The 17,796-nt window shown below is 34.9% G+C and overlaps 2 protein-coding genes across 2 annotated transcripts; one reads left to right on the plus strand and one right to left on the minus strand.

Annotated features, from left to right (window-relative positions):
• Positions 1-1,419: 1,419 nt before the first annotated feature.
• On the minus strand, positions 1,420-9,476 carry chrnd (cholinergic receptor, nicotinic, delta (muscle)). The gene is given in 12 exon segments (NM_207064.2): positions 1,420-1,828; positions 3,789-3,907; positions 3,992-4,202; positions 5,676-5,790; positions 6,401-6,512; positions 6,657-6,857; positions 6,928-7,037; positions 7,455-7,610; positions 7,704-7,810; positions 8,016-8,060; positions 8,513-8,658; positions 9,146-9,476. Coding segments are annotated over 12 exon segments (1,557 nt in total). The 5' UTR covers positions 9,198-9,476; the 3' UTR covers positions 1,420-1,645.
• A 1,795-nt stretch (positions 9,477-11,271) lies between these two features.
• Positions 11,272-13,520, plus strand: camk2n2 (calcium/calmodulin dependent protein kinase II inhibitor 2). Its single transcript, NM_001002642.1, is given in 2 exon segments — positions 11,272-11,659; positions 12,193-13,520. Coding segments are annotated over 2 exon segments (240 nt in total). The 5' UTR covers positions 11,272-11,490; the 3' UTR covers positions 12,264-13,520.
• The last annotated feature ends 4,276 nt before the right edge of the window (positions 13,521-17,796 follow it).

The raw sequence follows: 17,796 nt of genomic DNA on the forward strand, positions 1-17,796 counted from the left end.
ACAAACAAAAAAGTTTTTTTTTTTTTTTTTTAATGAACACAGATGGTTCTGTGGCAGGGGTGCCCAAACTCGGTCCTGGAGGGCCGATGTCCTGATAAGCTCCAACATCCTTAAACACACATGCCTGGAAGCTTTTGTATTAGGGGTGTCCAAACTTGGTCCTGGAGGGTCGGAAGTTTTTAGTACATCTACACTGTAAAAAAAATGATAAAATAAAAAATACTGTTTGCCTTACAATTTTAAGCTGAATCAAATTAACCCTATGGTAAAGGTAAAGGTAAACTGACTTAAAACAGCTAGCATAACTTAAAGAATAAAAGAAGCAAGCTTGGGCACCCCCGTTCTATGGCAACACTGAGAAAACCTCTTTTAGGAAAATTATTTATATGAGTACCATAACTTAGCTTATTAGGAGAAATAATAATTCCTCTTTTCACTTAAGAGGAAGGAAAAGTGGGATTTTCTGCCAAGAGGGAGTAAATAGCAACCACCCAGTACACTAGTAACCACATACAGTAGCAACACCTGGGCAATCACATAAACCATTTGCATGGGTCAGTTCCAGTCTGTATTGTTTCTCCTACTTATTTCCTCCATCAAAGATTAATGTGCTGTAATAACAGGATGTGATTTAGACCTAAAGGTTGAATCAATCAACTGCGGTCTCTTACAATTTGCATAATCAAACATCTATATTTTTCACTCCAGTCGCTTCACTCCTATCCCCGTGGAGCTGTATAATATCTTAAGCTCTTCAACAACAATACAGCGTTAATTATGAAGGGTTGGATGCTGATGAACACATTCAGAGTGCAATACTAAACCCTAGCGGTGAGACATTGCAGTGCAGTATTTCTGATTTATTTATACAGCTGAAGTCAAAATTATTAGCCCCTCTTTGATTTTTTTTTTCTTTTTAAAATATTTCCCAAATTATGTTTAACAGAGCAAGTAATTTTTCCTAGTATTTCCGATAATATTTTTTTTCCTCTGGAGAAAGTGTTGTTTGTTTTATTTCGGCTAGAATAAAAGAGGTTTTTATTTTATATATATATATATGTATATATATATTTTTTTTTTCGATTGTCTACAGACAAATCATCATTATACAAACTATTCCAAGTTATTAAAACAAGTTATGTTCAGAAATGTATTGAAAAAGTATTTCCGTTAAACATAAATTGGAGAAAAAAATATACAGAGGGGGCTAATAATTCTTTAACTGTAGACTTTAACTGTAAAATCGCATAACAGACAAGCTCTTACAATCTGGTTTGTGAGCTGAGCTATTTAAAACTCTATCATTTAAAGTCATTGGTTGTACTTCCCTCACATGTCCAGGATCCTCTCGATGGATATGTCCTGTGAGATTGTTCTGCAATAACAACACAGCAAATAAGACTGAGGGGAAAAACATTTCTGTTCTTGATTATTTACTTCCCTCAAACAACAATTACACCCAGGAGGAAAAGGAAGGCAATATTACTTTATTGCCTCTTCTCACAGCACACTTATTAAACATACATACCTACATAATATTAGTAATCAAGCCTGCATAAACAGCGAAAATCAAGGATAATTCATATTCATGCTTTATATTGCTGTCAGAATATGCTTTATGCTATTTCTGTGTTATTATGAAAGGTCACAAATAGCGCCTGTTTTCTTCAGTATAGGAGAAGGGGTCTCCCTGGAAAGGCAACGCTGGTGGCTGATTGTAATTGGCCATCAGGAAGATGCAAATGGTTCCTATCATCATAACTGGAGTGACCACGTAGAAGCAGAGCCTGTCCACAGTCCTGGCAATCCCGCTCCAGTTGTCCTTTTCCTGAGAAAGAGTGCATATGGATTATAATTTTAGCTTAATACTTTTATATTTATATTGCAAATGATACAATGCATTAATGTACATATACAGTTGAAGTCAAAATTATTATCCCTTTTAATTATGCAATAATAATTTCTACTAATTTATTTTATTTATATTTCTCTAATCCTGTTTAACGTGGGGATTTACACAACTAATTTCTATGAACTTTTTTCTTCTGTTTTTCTGTAGTCATTCGAAAAAAATAAGAAAGAAAGGGGCTAATATATTGTTTAAATGATAAAAAAAAAAGTTTATTTCTGGCACACTAAAAGCAATAAGACTTTCTCCAGAAGAAAAAAAATATATAGTAAATGCAGTAAATGCTTAATTCCTTAAATATCACTTGGAAAATATTTGAAAAAGAATAAAAAACTTAAAGGAGGAATACACATTTTGTCTTTAACTTTGTATGCACATACACTCACCAGCCACTGTTTTAGGTAAACCTGTCCAACTGCTCCTTAACGCAAATTTCCAATCAGGTGGCAGCAACTCAACGCATTTAGGCATGTAGTCATGGTCAAGACGATCTGCTGCAGTTCAAACTGAGCATCAAAATGTGGAGGAAATGTGATTTAAGGGACTTTGTATGTGGCATGGTTGTTGGTGCCAGACTGGCTGGTCTGAGTATTTCAGAAACTGCTGATCTACTGGGATTTTCATGCACAACCATCTCTAGGGTTTACACAGAATGGTCCGAAAAAGAGAAAATATCCAGTGAGCTGCAGTTCTGAGTGCACAAATGCCTTGCTGATGCCAGAGGTCAGAGGAAAATGGCCAGACTGGTTCGAGCTGATAGAAAGGCAACAGTAACTCAAATGACCTCTCGTTACACTCAATAGGTATGCAGAATAGCATCTCTGAATGTACAACTCATCAAGCCGTTAGGCGGATGGGCTACAGCAGCAGAAGCCCACACCGGGTGTCACTCCTATCAGCTAGGAACAGGAAACTGAGGCCACAATTCTTGCAGGCTCACCAAAATTGGACAATAGAAGATTGGAAAAACATTGCCTGGTCTGATGAGTCTCGATTTCTGCTGAGACATTCGAATGGTAGGGTCAGAATTTGGTATCAACAACATAAAAACGTGGATCCATCTTGCCTTGTATCAACGGTTGAGGGGGATGTTTTCTTGGTACACTTTGGGCCCCTTTGTACCAACTAAGCATCGTGTCTACACCACAGTCTATGTACCCATCTTCTGATGGCTACATCCAGCAGGATAACGCACCATGTCATAAAGCACGAATCATCTCAGTCTGGTTTCTTGAACATGATAATGAGTTCACTGCACACAGATGGCCTCCACAGTCACCAGATTTCAATCAATAGAGCACTTTGGGATGTGGTGGAATGGAACATTCGCATCATGGATCTGCAGCAACTGTGTGAGGCTATCATGTCAATATTGATCAAAATCTATGAGGAGTATTTCCAGTATCTTGTTGAATCTATGCCATTAAAGATTAGGGCAGTACTGAAGGCAAAAGGGGGTCCTAGTAAGGTGTACCTAATAAAATGGCCGGTGAGTTTATATAAAAAACATACGTCTATAATAAATAGGATATTATATATTAATAATTCAATTTAACATTTCAATACTTTAACACATATATGAAATGTTTTCTTTAAATTACGTTTAGAGAAGAAACTAATATTCTACTCTTTACATAGAGAGAACAATTTGCTATGTATTTATAACGTACAATACAATTATACAATAAGTAATTATTAAAATATATTAATTAAATATAAAATATATCAATCATCTAATCAATATGTTGATTGATATTCATATTATATCCTCTTGGTTTAAAAAAAAAAATCACTTAATTAATTACTTCAGGTCTTTATAAGGCTAAAAGAGTGAATAACCTCCAGTGAGGTGTTTTACCAAATATAATTGTCTCCTTACCTCATTATAGTCATTTTTGTCGTGCATGTGCTTAACAATGTAATTGGCTCCTTCTACAGCTGGCTTCATCTCATTGTACAGCTGTTCCGACACCTCAGAGTCATTACTGGATGTGTACGCTGTGGAGAATCAACACTTTTAATGGCGCTGTGTGATAACACTTGAACACACTCAAACACTGAGCATCATAATGTGAGACTGACTGGCTTTGGGAGTGGGACGAGCGGCCAAACCATGCCTTTCCGACTGCTTCTCGAACATCAGCTCGCTGCGGGATTTAACACTGTAATACTCCTCAGCCTGGGCGATGTATCCTAATGAGCTGGAGCGCCGGGGCAGTGCTGATTCTGGGACCGGTTGGTCTTCGACTGGAAGGGACATGTGCAGGAGACGAGGAAGACGCTCCAAAAAGAACTGCAGCAGACAAAATAAATAAAACCATCTTATGTATAGTATTGTATAGTATAGTAAGGCTCTTTTGCACAATATATTAACAAGTAAAAGAAGCAGAGTCAGTGTCAAGTTTCACATAAAAATCACATAAATACCACTATTGATAAGTTTGATTATATTAATTATAATCATAAATAATTATAAACACAACAGCAAGTAACACATTGAATTAAATAAGAAATTGTACTGAAATTGTATTTTCATTGGAACGCTTTCTCTGATAATGGTGATATTGGCTCAAATGTTGATATTTAATTTGCACATCTGTACAATTGTACAAACAGATTGTCAAACTGAACTGTCAAAAGGGTAAGATTTACATGGATCTACAAATCGTGATCTTGGAATTATAAAGTTCTATCTGACATTTTTGTCAAAATTGAGTTATTGACATATTCTTATTACATGACAACTTATTTACATTATGGGATGTTTTTTTATAAGCTGTGTACATTTTAAGACTTTTTATTTAAAAAAACAAATGTTACACACGTACTGTTTGCTATGGAATGCAAAAACTTTGAAGCTCAATATCTCAAAATTATTCAGAACACAGATAGACAAACTCAACAAACTTTAAGGACAAACTCACTTAATTCTGACAACTTATAACCAAACACAAAAGATTATTTTTTTAATTTTATTTTTTAAAATGCATCTTACATATTTGGACTAGAAACAAGACAAAAACTCATAAGTGGTTGTTTTTTTTGCTGAACAAACTGTAGTTGTGACTTTGTAATGAAACACTATGCACTTTTGCCTTTGCTAAGCATGACTTATTTACTTACTAGCAAAGGGTAACCAGCAAAATCCGCTTTGAATGTTATAACTGATTGAATGGCCATTATCAGCTGATAGATATGGGCCTGTAGGGGCCTTCTGCACCTACTGGTAGTCTCAGAAGGCTGTTTTCATCCATTTACATGGTTAATCAGCTATACTACAAGAGGACCAGATCTGTTTTACATTACTGTGATGGTTGGGTTTAGCGTTGGGTATTGGTAGACATTAATAAAATACAATTAATGGGAAATTTATTAATATATATATATATATATATATATATATATATATATATATATATATATATATATATATATATATATATATATATATATATATATAATTTGGCAGCAGTACCCATCAGCCATATGTGATGTATAGTATGTTGATTGATGATAGCCTTCTGAGCCTACCAGTAGGTGCAGAAGGCCCCTACTGGCCCATATCTATCAACTGATAATCACTGATAACACCTATTCAATCAAGTTAATATTCGAATCAGCTTATTTTCATGCATAATTTCACTTTTTTTGTGTTTTGTTTCTTATATTTATACCGTTTGACACCATCATTAAAATGCAATGTTTTCCACTGTGATGACTTGCGCAATTTATTAATTTTTATTCTACAAACAAGTGAGAGTCTAACCTCTTTGGTCCATTCCGTCATGACGTGTGTGCTGGGCGTCCGAAAATGCAGGTTCAACACAATGACACAATTCAACACCACCACAGTGACCAACACCATGATAAACATCAGATACCTGTCAAATACAAAAACATTTATTATTACTATTTTTAACAACAACAACTTGTACTTTAAAGCTGTTTTTTTCAATGAGTACTTTAGTCTAGTCCTTTTTATGATTCCAGACTGTAAAAGCAACATTCCTATGAAAATATATATGATTAAATTATATAAAAACAGTAACACATTATTTGATTTGACAAAATAGTTTTCCCCATTTGTTTATCCTGTGTATCTCCTCACTTTTTATTTATTTATTATTATTATTTGATTTATTTATTTTTATCTACTTTGTATGTTTTACTTTAGTTTGTGGCTTAGTTCTAATGTTGTTCTGTATAGTTTACTTAAAAAAAAGAAAAATAAATAAATATATGATTAAATATATATAAGTAATATGATGATTTACTACAGCACATATCACAGCAGTGCTGATATACAGCAATATTGCAGTGCTACTCATGTGATATTGCTTTTTTACTGTACAACAATTTGACAGCATAATTGTGTAAATAAAAAATAAAAACCAACCACAGAGGGTCTAAAACGTGTCAAATGTTGCACGGCTGTTAGCCAATCAGATTCAAGAACTTGCAACAATTTAAATAATTAATATTCCAGCATACTTGACAATTAAAGGAACAGCCATAGACGTCTCAGGCAGACGCTGTGAAATCAGCAGCAGGAACACAGACTGAGCCAGAAGCACAGAGATTGAGAGCGTCATCTTCTCTCCACCTGAAAATTGTCAAAAAAAGTTACAGCATCATCTTGTGACACAATCATTTTAACACAAAAGTACTGCTTCTTTTGCTTTTATCTTTAATGATTTGTCTGTGTTATCTAAAGACTTAAAAATGCAATAAATGGAGGACCACTTACTGTCAGCAGGCAGGTAATAGACGAGCGAGGCCAAGAAAGAGATGAGCACACAGGGAATGATTATGTTGACAATGTAGAACAGCGGCTTACGCTTAATGATCAGGTAAAAGGTGATATCCTGGTGCTTGTTGCTTTCTTTCGGGATGCTTTTATAAATGTTCCTCCTGGCAGGCTTGTGGACAATTTCCCACTCACCATTTTCTGCAGAAATAAATAAATGTTATAGTAGGATGATATGAAAGAAATAGAAAACCCTCATGTCAGAGCTCACCTGTGAATCCTTCAGGATCAATGATGATCCATTCCACCTTGTAGTATGTTGTATTTTCCTGCTCCATTTTCAGATTTAAGCTAATCTCTTTAGCGTTGTAAGTTAACGAGCTAAAAAATAATAGATTAAGCATTATGGGGCTCAAATAAGGCAACAAATACACATATGTGTATTACATATGTAATTCATACAACAGGGTTAGTTCACCCAAAACTGAAATAAATAGTAAGATATAGTAAAGTAAATAGTCAATTATTTATAAAATATCTTCATCTACTCACACCTTTTTATGAGTTTCTTTCTTCTGTTGAACACAAAAGAAGATATTTTGGAAAATGTTGGAAACCTGTGACCATTGACTTTCATAGTATTTGATTTTTCTACAATGTAAGTCAACAAGTTTTCAGGTTTTAGTGTTCAACAGAATAAAACTAAAAATCATAATAATTTGGAAACCCTTGAGGGTGAGTAAATAATGAGTTAATATTCGTTTTTGGGTGAACTACCCCTTTAATGTGGAAAAGTACCTGAACTTCAGTGAGCAGTTCTGCCAATCAAAAGGGAAGTAGTTGACATTTATAGAGCAGGAGCTCCGAAATATAGCTGGAGGCAACCAGTACATATCTCCACTGGAATAAATCAGCACGTTACAGTAATAGGCCACCTGAAACTGGGCATCATTGCTGTTTAAAAGAAACAAATATGTCAAAAATAAATGTAACTGAACATATTTTATTAAAAATAAATGTATATTTAATCAAAGAATGGTAGCATACTTGTTTTCCAGAACAATTTCTGGTAACCACACCATACTTGGTGGCAGTCGCAGGACAGGAATGTCATACTCTGATTCATTCCAGGTAAGCCTATGATCTTTCCAGCCCTTAAACACACATTGAAGTAAATATGCATTAAATGTATGTATAAGTAAAGATAGGATGTTCCATTTTGGTGTTTGCATACAATTACATTTGCAAAGGCAATTTTATATACACAGAAATCATGTTGTGTGTCTGAAATCACTTTGGTGTGTCAGTTATTCATTTTATGGTTAAAATAATATGTAGAAAATAAAATAGTTTACTTACATGCTCCATCCACACATTTGTAAGCAATGTTTCATCAACCTCTTTCTGTCATGGAAAAACTATTTTGTTAGAATGGTAACAACTGCATCTGCACAATATTGCAGTATTAAAATAGTAAATACTAATATGTCTTGCTTTTAAAGGGGTGGTTCACCTAAAACTTAAAATCTGTCATCATTTACTCACTCTTTACTTGTTCCAAAAACTGTCCGACTTTCTTTCTTCTGTTGAACTCAAAAGAAGATATTTTGTAAAAAGCTGGAAACTGGTAACCATTGACTTCCATAGTAATTGTTTTTTCCTACTATAAAAGTAAAAAATTTGGGTTTTTTTTAGCTTTCTTCAAAATATTTTTAGCATTCAACAGAAGAAACAAACTCATAATGATTTGGAACCACTTGAGGTTGATTAAATAGTGAGTACGTTTCAACTTTGGGGTGAATTATCCCTTTAATATCTCACTTTATCTCACTACATTAGCAATATTAAGCACTCACCAAGGAAATGAGATTAGAAAGTGTCAGAGCCAGGTAAATATCTACAGTTTCATCTTTATTTTGGACCGGCCGAAGCTCTTTGTTGTAGCCACGCTCCTTAAAAAGATAATTGATGAGGCGCTCCTCTTCATTTCGGCCACAACATTCTGCAAAACACACTGCAAGTCAGACCTATTTCAAGATCTACTATGGGTATAACTCTAATTTTGACACACAAATAAGTCTTTAACAGTTAGATATTGTTGACCAACACTGATCTACAGTAGAAATACCTTAATGTCATACTCCTGGAAAACTAATTTGTATTTCACAGACATCATAAAAAAATTATAGTGATAATCTTCAGATTGAGTATTTTACATAACATATTATGTAAAACGGATTTATTTTATTAATATTTGCTTCCAAACACATTTCAAATATATAAATGAGTCACATGTAAACCAAAGTGTAAAAAAGCTCTAATTTTAAATTGATTTTAATTATATTTTAAATTAAATTTAAATTGATTTATAGAAAAAGTCCTATAACTCACTATACACCTGTTATACTATAAAAGCACAACAGAACAATAGCTGACAAACAGCAGGACAGAAAACCCAACATTTGAAATATTAATTTAACTTGTCCTACCTTGAAAAATGAAGCAAAGCAAGGACGCCGTCAATAGAACAGTTTTCATCATGGCCTACTGTTGTATGACTTCCTATCTCTGTTAGTGCTGTGCCAGTCCAGCCTTTCCCTTGACTGACATAGACAGGTGTGGAATCAATCCAGAGAAGAAAAAAACCACACATACATAATCTCCAGTATCCACTGGCTGCACCACAGGGACTGTAGGGGGTGCTCAACAAAACTGAGGAGAACAGAATATGTGAACAAATTAAGAAACATACAAATTTTCTTCCAAACATTCATTCTTATCTAAACCAAGAAGTCAACCAAACCACTCCTCATCAGCTGTGAGATGCCAATCGCTCAGCTCTCTACTTTTGTTCACATGTAGGAGTCTAAAAATGGATCAACAACATTCCAGAATTGATCTTAGAGCTGGCACCTGTCACCGAAACAAAATGTGTTTGCAAAGACCAAATGTCTTTCAGGCAAAAGTGAGATCTGTTGGAAGCCATCTGCACTGAATGACAAGAGTTGGACTGTGGAAGAGAGTTGGATTGTTATGTTTCAACACAGTTTTTTATATAGTCATGAAGCATTAATCCTGTGCAAGTTTCAGGATGTCTTTGAAAAGCCAGCAGAGGGAGACAAAAGATAACTCAAGGTTTTTAAACAAGCAAACAGACAATAAAGGATGGCGAGTAGCTTTTGAACATTTTGCCAATTTTTCATTGAAATGTTGGAATTAACAAATAAAGCAAAAATTTAAAATAAAATAAAATAAATAAAAAGATTTTTGTAGTTAACCCCAAATTGACAATGGTTTAATTACTATACAACAGTTTAAACATATTTTGGTGGTACATTTGAAAAAACGTGGACCAGAAAAGAAAAAAAACATGAGGTATAGTTATTTCAAAATCTGGAATATGTCTATAACAAACAAAAAATTGGTAAAAATGGAGCCAAAAAAACTATTATTGCAGTTAACCCCAAATAAACCATATGGTTTAATTGCCATACTAACAACAGTTTAAACATATTTGGTGGTAAAATCGGCGGTAAACATTTATATTGAAATGTTAAAACTGACAAAAAAAAAAAAAAACAGAAAATAAAAAATAAAAAAACTGAGATATAGTAATTTTAATAGCTACTTGTAAATCTGGAATATGTATATAACAAACAAAAGTTTAATACAAATAGAGTCAAAAACAAATGATTATTATTAACCACAAACAACAATAGTTTAATTGCCTATTAACAACAGTTTTAACATATGGTGGTACATTTGGTGGTATTGAAATGTTGAAATTAACAAGAAAAGAACAGAAAAGAAAAAAAAAAAACACGAGTTATTTCCTTGGTTACTTTAAATCTGGAATATGTCTATGACAAACCAAAGGTATACAAATAGAGCAAAAAAATATTATTCGCCTACAGTTTACTGCAAATCAACAATCGTTTAATTGCTATACTAACAACAGTTTATTCATATTTCAGTGGTAAAATTGGTGGTAAACATTTTCAAATGTTAAAATTTACAAGAAAAGAACAGAAAATAAAAAAACGAGGTATAGTTATTTCCATGGCTGTAAATCTGGAATATGTCTATAACAGACAGAAGTTTGGTACAAGTATAGACAAAAAACTGATTATTACAGTAATCAAAATCATGGTTTAATTGCCTATTAAAAAACAGTTTTTACATGTTTTGGTGGTAAAACTGTGGCTATAAGAGTGGTATTCATCTGATATAATACATTTCTGTTTGTTTAGTTTTCTACATAATGGTTAAACAATGTTTAACACCAAAACAATACATTTAGTACTTTACACGGCTGTGACTGGCAAAACAATAAACGTGACTAGAAAAAAAAACAACAGATAGGCTTAATCACTATTGAAATAAATTGAAATTGTAACTAATACTAGACTATATTTGTCGGGTTTCTAGTGATAAAATAGAAAGTGCCTATAGAACGTGGCAAAACGCCAATTGTATCGCCATTGTTTTTCTCTTGCACATTTTTATTTAATTATTTCCCCCCGTTCCCTCCCCCTTCAAACCCGGATGGATGACTTCACTTTTCCGTCTGGGTTTCCTTTATGGCTTCGGGATCTCCCAGCATTTCTCACCAGAGCTTGTCTGGAGCGGACGCACCACTCCTGTCTCTCCAGTACAACCGACGGCTTGGCCAAAGGAGAAGAACAGCACGACTGGACCTGCTGTTAGTTATTCTCCAGACTCTTAGCTGGACTTTATTGCACGACACTGTGGGAAAAGTAGTCATTCAAGTAATTATTCATAATAATATTCGTTTTTTTCTTCACCACATTGCTGGGAATTAGAGTATATAGCCATGTCTGAAGTGCTGCCATACAACGAAGGGAAGATGAACGGCTACGGGGCGGACAGTGAAGTCAGTCAGATCTCCTTCAGCTGTAGACTGCAAGACACGAACTCTTTCTTCGGAACATCACAGTCCAAAAGGCCACCCAAACTCGGGCAGATCGGCAGGGCAAAACACGGTAAGCATTCGCAGCGAGATATAAGATAACTTATGCAAATTACATATCAAAACTGCAATTACTTTGTCTAATAAACACGACAGACTATACAAACAATCGACAGAATACACAAACAATAACATTCGTTAAGCATATACTATCTGCTAAATAATACAACAGACGTCAACTATCAAAATGTAGGCTACTCTATAATATGAATATCAAGATATGAATGTATTGATGAATGTTTTGTATGAATTTTGAATTTACACCCAGAGACCTCCGGAATATTTCGGATTTAACGATTGGTCCCATAAATACACAAATTTAACAAACTATGTTTAATATTAGATTACAGTAAACACGCATGCACTGTCTTGAATGTGATAGTTATATTGCAGCACACTTTTCAATTCCACCTTCAGTATTTGTTTCATATATTCTCTATTAAATGTATTTTTTAAAAGCTCTCAATATTATAAATAAAATTTCCTCTCTTTGTGCTTACAATTTAATAAGCACTAATGTAAAACTGTACACCCTTTTCTTTGCAGTGGTCATTGAGGATGACCGAATAGATGAAGTTCTCAAAGGGATGACAGACAAGTCATCACCCGGCGTGTAAACTTGAACCATTATACCTCGTCAACCTTTTCTTTTAATCACCGGTTTGAAGCACTTGTCGCCTGTGCATGTGAACGAGAGGTGAAGATGATGATTCAGTGTACGAGTACAGGACGAAGGATAAAGAGCCGCTCTGGATGATGGGTTAAGAAGCAAGATTCTAAGCTGCTGGCCACTCTCCAACCAAAACCCAACCCGAACCACTGCTGTGAAGAAAGCTGCCCAAGATTTCTGCTCATTTAGCCCCGTGTCTTGTAGAAGCTGTGGATTTGGCTGTGAGATTTCATCCCATCAACAATACAGACGCCCCGATTCATAGGCGCCTATCACAGTTTGAGCTGCTCGTTCAAGGGAGCTGTCCAGATCAGCACCCGATGCACAACTTGACTGTCTTTCCAGAGAAATAAGCTATATTTCTATATCGCATGGAAATGGGATGATGTACGTAATCGAGGCAAGATTGATTACAGGTTTTATTCACTTCCTCCACATCCATTCCATTTTCAATCCTTGACTGATCATATACCCAAAATAGAGCCAACTCAACGCCAGCAAGGAAGATCTGAAGAATGACTTGCAATGATGGGAAAATGAGAAGGAGAATAACTTCTTGTTTGATTTATTGCGTCTTTTCTATGACTTTTTTTCTGTTAATTTGGCGTTGTGTATAGATTAATATACAGTATATGGTTCTCTTTGCATGAACTTTTCTCTTTGTGCCATTGCGGGTGTTTCCACCTCTTTTAAACCCAGGCACGCTTGTTTTTACCGAAATCAATATTTGTATTTTTTTATATACAGTATGAATATTTGTTACTCTGAACGATGTTATCGTCTGATCTTGAATAGTTCATCGGCACTGACAGGGTATGTGTAGATACAGAGGCATAAAACATAATCATAAAAGGACAGACTGAATGTTATTTTGGGGAAGGGGTTTTCTCACATCAGCATTAACTCGCTTTTCATTGCAATAAGTGATCATGCCTTTGTTGAAAATTAAACGGTTAGGTATAATTTCAGAGTATGTTCAACAGCACTCTCACTTCGATAAAATCGATGTTGGTGTTTGTTTTTTAAGATTTGAGTCATTTGTTTATTTACATGTTTTTGTATTCTTTTCAATTGTTTAGTGTATAATTTATTGTGCATGGTGTATGGATATATTTTTCGAGCTTATAAATAATATATGAAGCAAAAAAAATGTATACATGTCTCTGCATTCTATACAAATGAATGAATAAATGAATTCAGAGGATTTGTTTCTTTCATTTTTCATCTTATTTAACATCTAAATCTTTTAAAAATGAGATTATGGACTAGCAAAGACAAACATGAAAAGAAATTTGGATTTAATCTGCTGAATATGAGGAGTATTTATAAAGAAATGAGACTAACTGATCTGGTTTCTGCTGTTGTCAGTGATTCGAGTAAGTGTTGGCTCCTCAGTCAGCTGACAGCATGAGAACTAATGAGCAAACAAACAAACAATAACTCCTCCAGTCTGCCAACCACACTGTGGTGAATGCGCATGGCTGTGCAAACCTCCAGGATTTAAATAACAAGTCAGGCATCTAAATAACAAGGTGAAAAATCAATGCACCTGCTTGTGAATGCTGCAGTTAATCATATATTGCTGATTATTATTATTACTGCTTTGTGCAAAGCCTGTTTCTGATTGGTCAGTTACTGGAATTCGGCAGTCTGATATGTTCTATTTATACGAATGCAACTGTTGGCATGTTGCATCTCAAATAAAATGGAAATGTTTATTTGCTTTGACCATTCTTTTACAGGTCCCACTTTATATTAGGTTTCCTTTACTAATATAGTTTAATTATTTTTCACAATGTACGAATTGTCTAAATACATGTCTTTACATTCTACTTATTGATTAAATACCTTCATGTGATTACATCTTTAATTACACTGTTAACCATCCCTTATAGCAGGGGTCACCAATCTCGGTCCTGGAGGTCCCTGCAAGGTTTAGCTCCAACTTGCCTTAACACACCTGCCTGATTGTTTCAAATATACCTAGTAAGACCTTGATTAGCTTGTTCAGGTGTGTTTGATTAGGGTTGGAGCTAAAATCTGCAGGATACTGGCCCTCCAGGAACAAGTTTGGTGACCCCTGCCTTATAGCTTACCCACCCTCAAACCTACCAGTACCCCCAAACTGCTACTAACCCTACCTGTAACCCACCTCAAGAGCACCAAAAGTGTTCTGCAATACATTATAAACACAGTATGTACATTGTATCTATTTTAAATGCAAGTACAAGGCCACCTAATATAAAGTGGGACTCACTTACACATTAACTGTTGTTTGAAAACTTTGTGTACAAAAACTGCATATGACATGTTCAGTCTATGGGCAAGTGGGAGTACTTGACAACCGAAAAAACAGTGGTGAACAACAAGAAACTACAGCACTACCTACCTTCGCCCCTTAATTAATTAATTAATTTTTTTAACAAAGCGACAGGCCACATACTGGCCTAGCATACAACATTTTTAGTAGTTTTTAAAAATCCTGATTTGGTGCCTGTATGCTAAATAAATAAATCAAAATCAAATAAAGAAAGAAAATAAAATTTTTCAAACCTTTATATTGATGACTCGATGAAACAAATTTCTAAAATCTACTTGTTGATTTTAACTTCTGTTTAAAGTCGCCTCAGCGAAATTAACCGCCAACTTATCCAGCGTATGTTTTATGCAGCAAATGCCCTTCCAGCTGCAACCCATCACTGGGAAACACCCACACACACACATTCACTACGGACAATTTTAGCCTACCCAATTCACCTATTGACCTTATTCTTCAATGCAGAAGTGAGCTTGTTTTTGCGATTGTTTTAGAACTTTTGATTCAGTTCCCAATGGGAGAAATTACTAAAAAAACAAACAAAAGAAAACGCTCTGCAAACAAGTGTTTGCATGATTATACAGACAAAGCAGAATTATAAAACGGAATAGAAGTGAATAAGACCGGAAGTCTTGAGCCAAAAGCATTCAGATGACTGCACCCACTCATATGCGAAGAATAAGGAGAATAGCACATGTCTTTGCACTTGTGGGGGAAACGGGAGAACCTGAAGTAAACCCACACAAAAAAGGGGAGAACATGCAAACTCCACACAGAAATGCCAACTGACCCAGCCGAGGCTTAAACCAGTGAACTTCTTGCTGTGAGGCGACAATGCTACCCACTGCACCACCACGCCGCCTCTGTTCAAAGTAAAAAAATTATAAAAACATGTAAAGGTAGTATATAGTCAGACAGGATTCTGCAGAATAAACCCTATCAGTGTTTTAATAAGGAAATTAACCTAACTGTGTATATTATTATATTATATAATTAAATACATTTTAAAATAATAATTTTATGGGGGGCAAGAAAACTACATTACCCATGATGATGGACAGAAAATGTAGCCAATCAGAGAGATGCAGCCATCAAAACTCACCAAAAAAGATCTTAAGCTCCGACATCTTCAAATAATCCTGACCAAATTTTTCCACTGGCCTCTGTCAATCATGGCCTCCTAACAATCCTCATATTATCACTGCCTTCCTGATTCTGTCTCCTCTCCACCAATCAGCTGGTGTGTGGTGTGGGGTCTGGCACAATATGGCTGCCGTCGTGTCATCCAGGTGGATGTTGCTCACTGGTGGTGGATGAGGAGATTCCCCTCAATGTGTGAAGTGCTTTGAGTGCCCAGAAAAGTGCTATATAAATGTAAGTAATTATTATTACTATTTGCACATATATTTGCATAATTTGCAATATAAAAAAATCTATAATTTCTGTAGATCAGATCAGACATTTGTTATTTGATTGTATTGTTCCCAATGCTTCATTGGATTGTAGTTCTTTCCCTCAATAAAGTCTGTATATAGAGTCTTTTGTCTTTTTGTCTAATTTTCATATGCTTTAAATCAAAGTTTCTAACATTATTTGATTGACAACCATAGCTTGTTGGTTTGGTTTATGACTTATAATGCTTTAATTAAATACAACGGAACCAGTGCTGCTGAAATACAACACTAATGCATAGTAATATGGCTAATAGTTAATTTTATTATCAAAAATGATGGCCTAGAAATCAAACAGATGTCTACCACCATTTGCAAGTATTAGATAAACAACTTAATAATGTACAGTTGCTGCATACTGAGAACCAAATACTGATGAAATTGGCGCTTTCCATTAGTCAACAACTATATCCAGAATATTCAAATGTAAGCTTAGGTGTAGTTGTTTTTCATAGGATTGTCTAATCTGTTCTGGCTCAGTGGAGTGACAAAATATTCATCACAGAAAAGGCTGGTTATTAAACCAACAGGTCATCACCTGAGCATCGCACAGTACGCAATGTTAAACTCGCCTGTGTTCCCATTATTCCACTCACCTGAAACACACTGACACTAGCATACACCCCTCGGAGATAAACATGCTTCTAAACAACTAGAGCAGATGAACCATTATTGAGCGCTCTTTCCAACAGACTCACCCAAACAATGGGAGCAGGAAAGTGCTGTTTATTTTGAAGCAAAAAGTGTGTCAGAATTGTCCACTATGACAACAGTATTTGCTCTCTGTCTGTCTGTCTGTCTGTCTGTCTGTCTGTCTGTCTGTCTGTCTGTCTGTCTCTATCCACAGTATCTGTCTATCTCTCAATGGCCTTATAATATGGGTTCTAATATAAGTTGAGCAATTTCACAGTTCAATTGTTTGTTTTAAATAGCCCAACCGTATACAGTTCACATTAAATAAGTAATATTCTGCTATGCTGTAGTCACAGTATTGTCTGTTTTTAAATACAGTAAATGTATTCGTTTATATATTAGTTTCTGAATCCATATTTTGAGCAAATGTGGGGAATGAATCAAACAGATGATTCTTTAAGGATTGAAGTTAACAGCTCATATAAAGCAGTTTTCTTGAATGAATCAGCCATTTGAATGAATCGGTTGAATCAACGACTTGTTATACGTACATTTGACCTCTTACACCACTTACTGTCAGTTTTAATTTATTTTTAAGAGAATTATTTCATTGAAATTAGAATTTTTTTCTGATTGATTAAAAAAAATGGTTTGGAGTGGCAATTAGCAAAATTTCAAAATACCAATTCAGATACAATTTCTACAAATTTTCAAAAGGTGCGTACTCATTTATGCTGTGGATATATATATATATATATATATATATATATATATATATATATATATATATATATATATATATATATATATATATATATATTCATTCATTCATTCATTTTCTTGTCAGCTTAGTCCCTTTATTAATCCGGGGTCGCCACAGCGGAATGAACCGCCAACTTTTCCAGAAAGTTTTTACACAGCAGATGCCCTTCCAGCCGCAACCCATCTCTGGGAAACATTCTCACACACATTCACACACTGTGGACAATTTAGCCTACCCAATTCACCTGCACCGCATGTCTTTGGACTGTGGGGGAAACCGGAGAACCTGGAGGAAACCCACGCAAGGAAACGCCAAC

The sequence above is a fragment of the Danio rerio genome, chromosome 24 (genome assembly GCF_049306965.1).
Source record: "Danio rerio strain Tuebingen ecotype United States chromosome 24, GRCz12tu, whole genome shotgun sequence".
In the NCBI taxonomy this organism is placed as follows: Eukaryota; Metazoa; Chordata; class Actinopteri; order Cypriniformes; family Danionidae; genus Danio; species Danio rerio.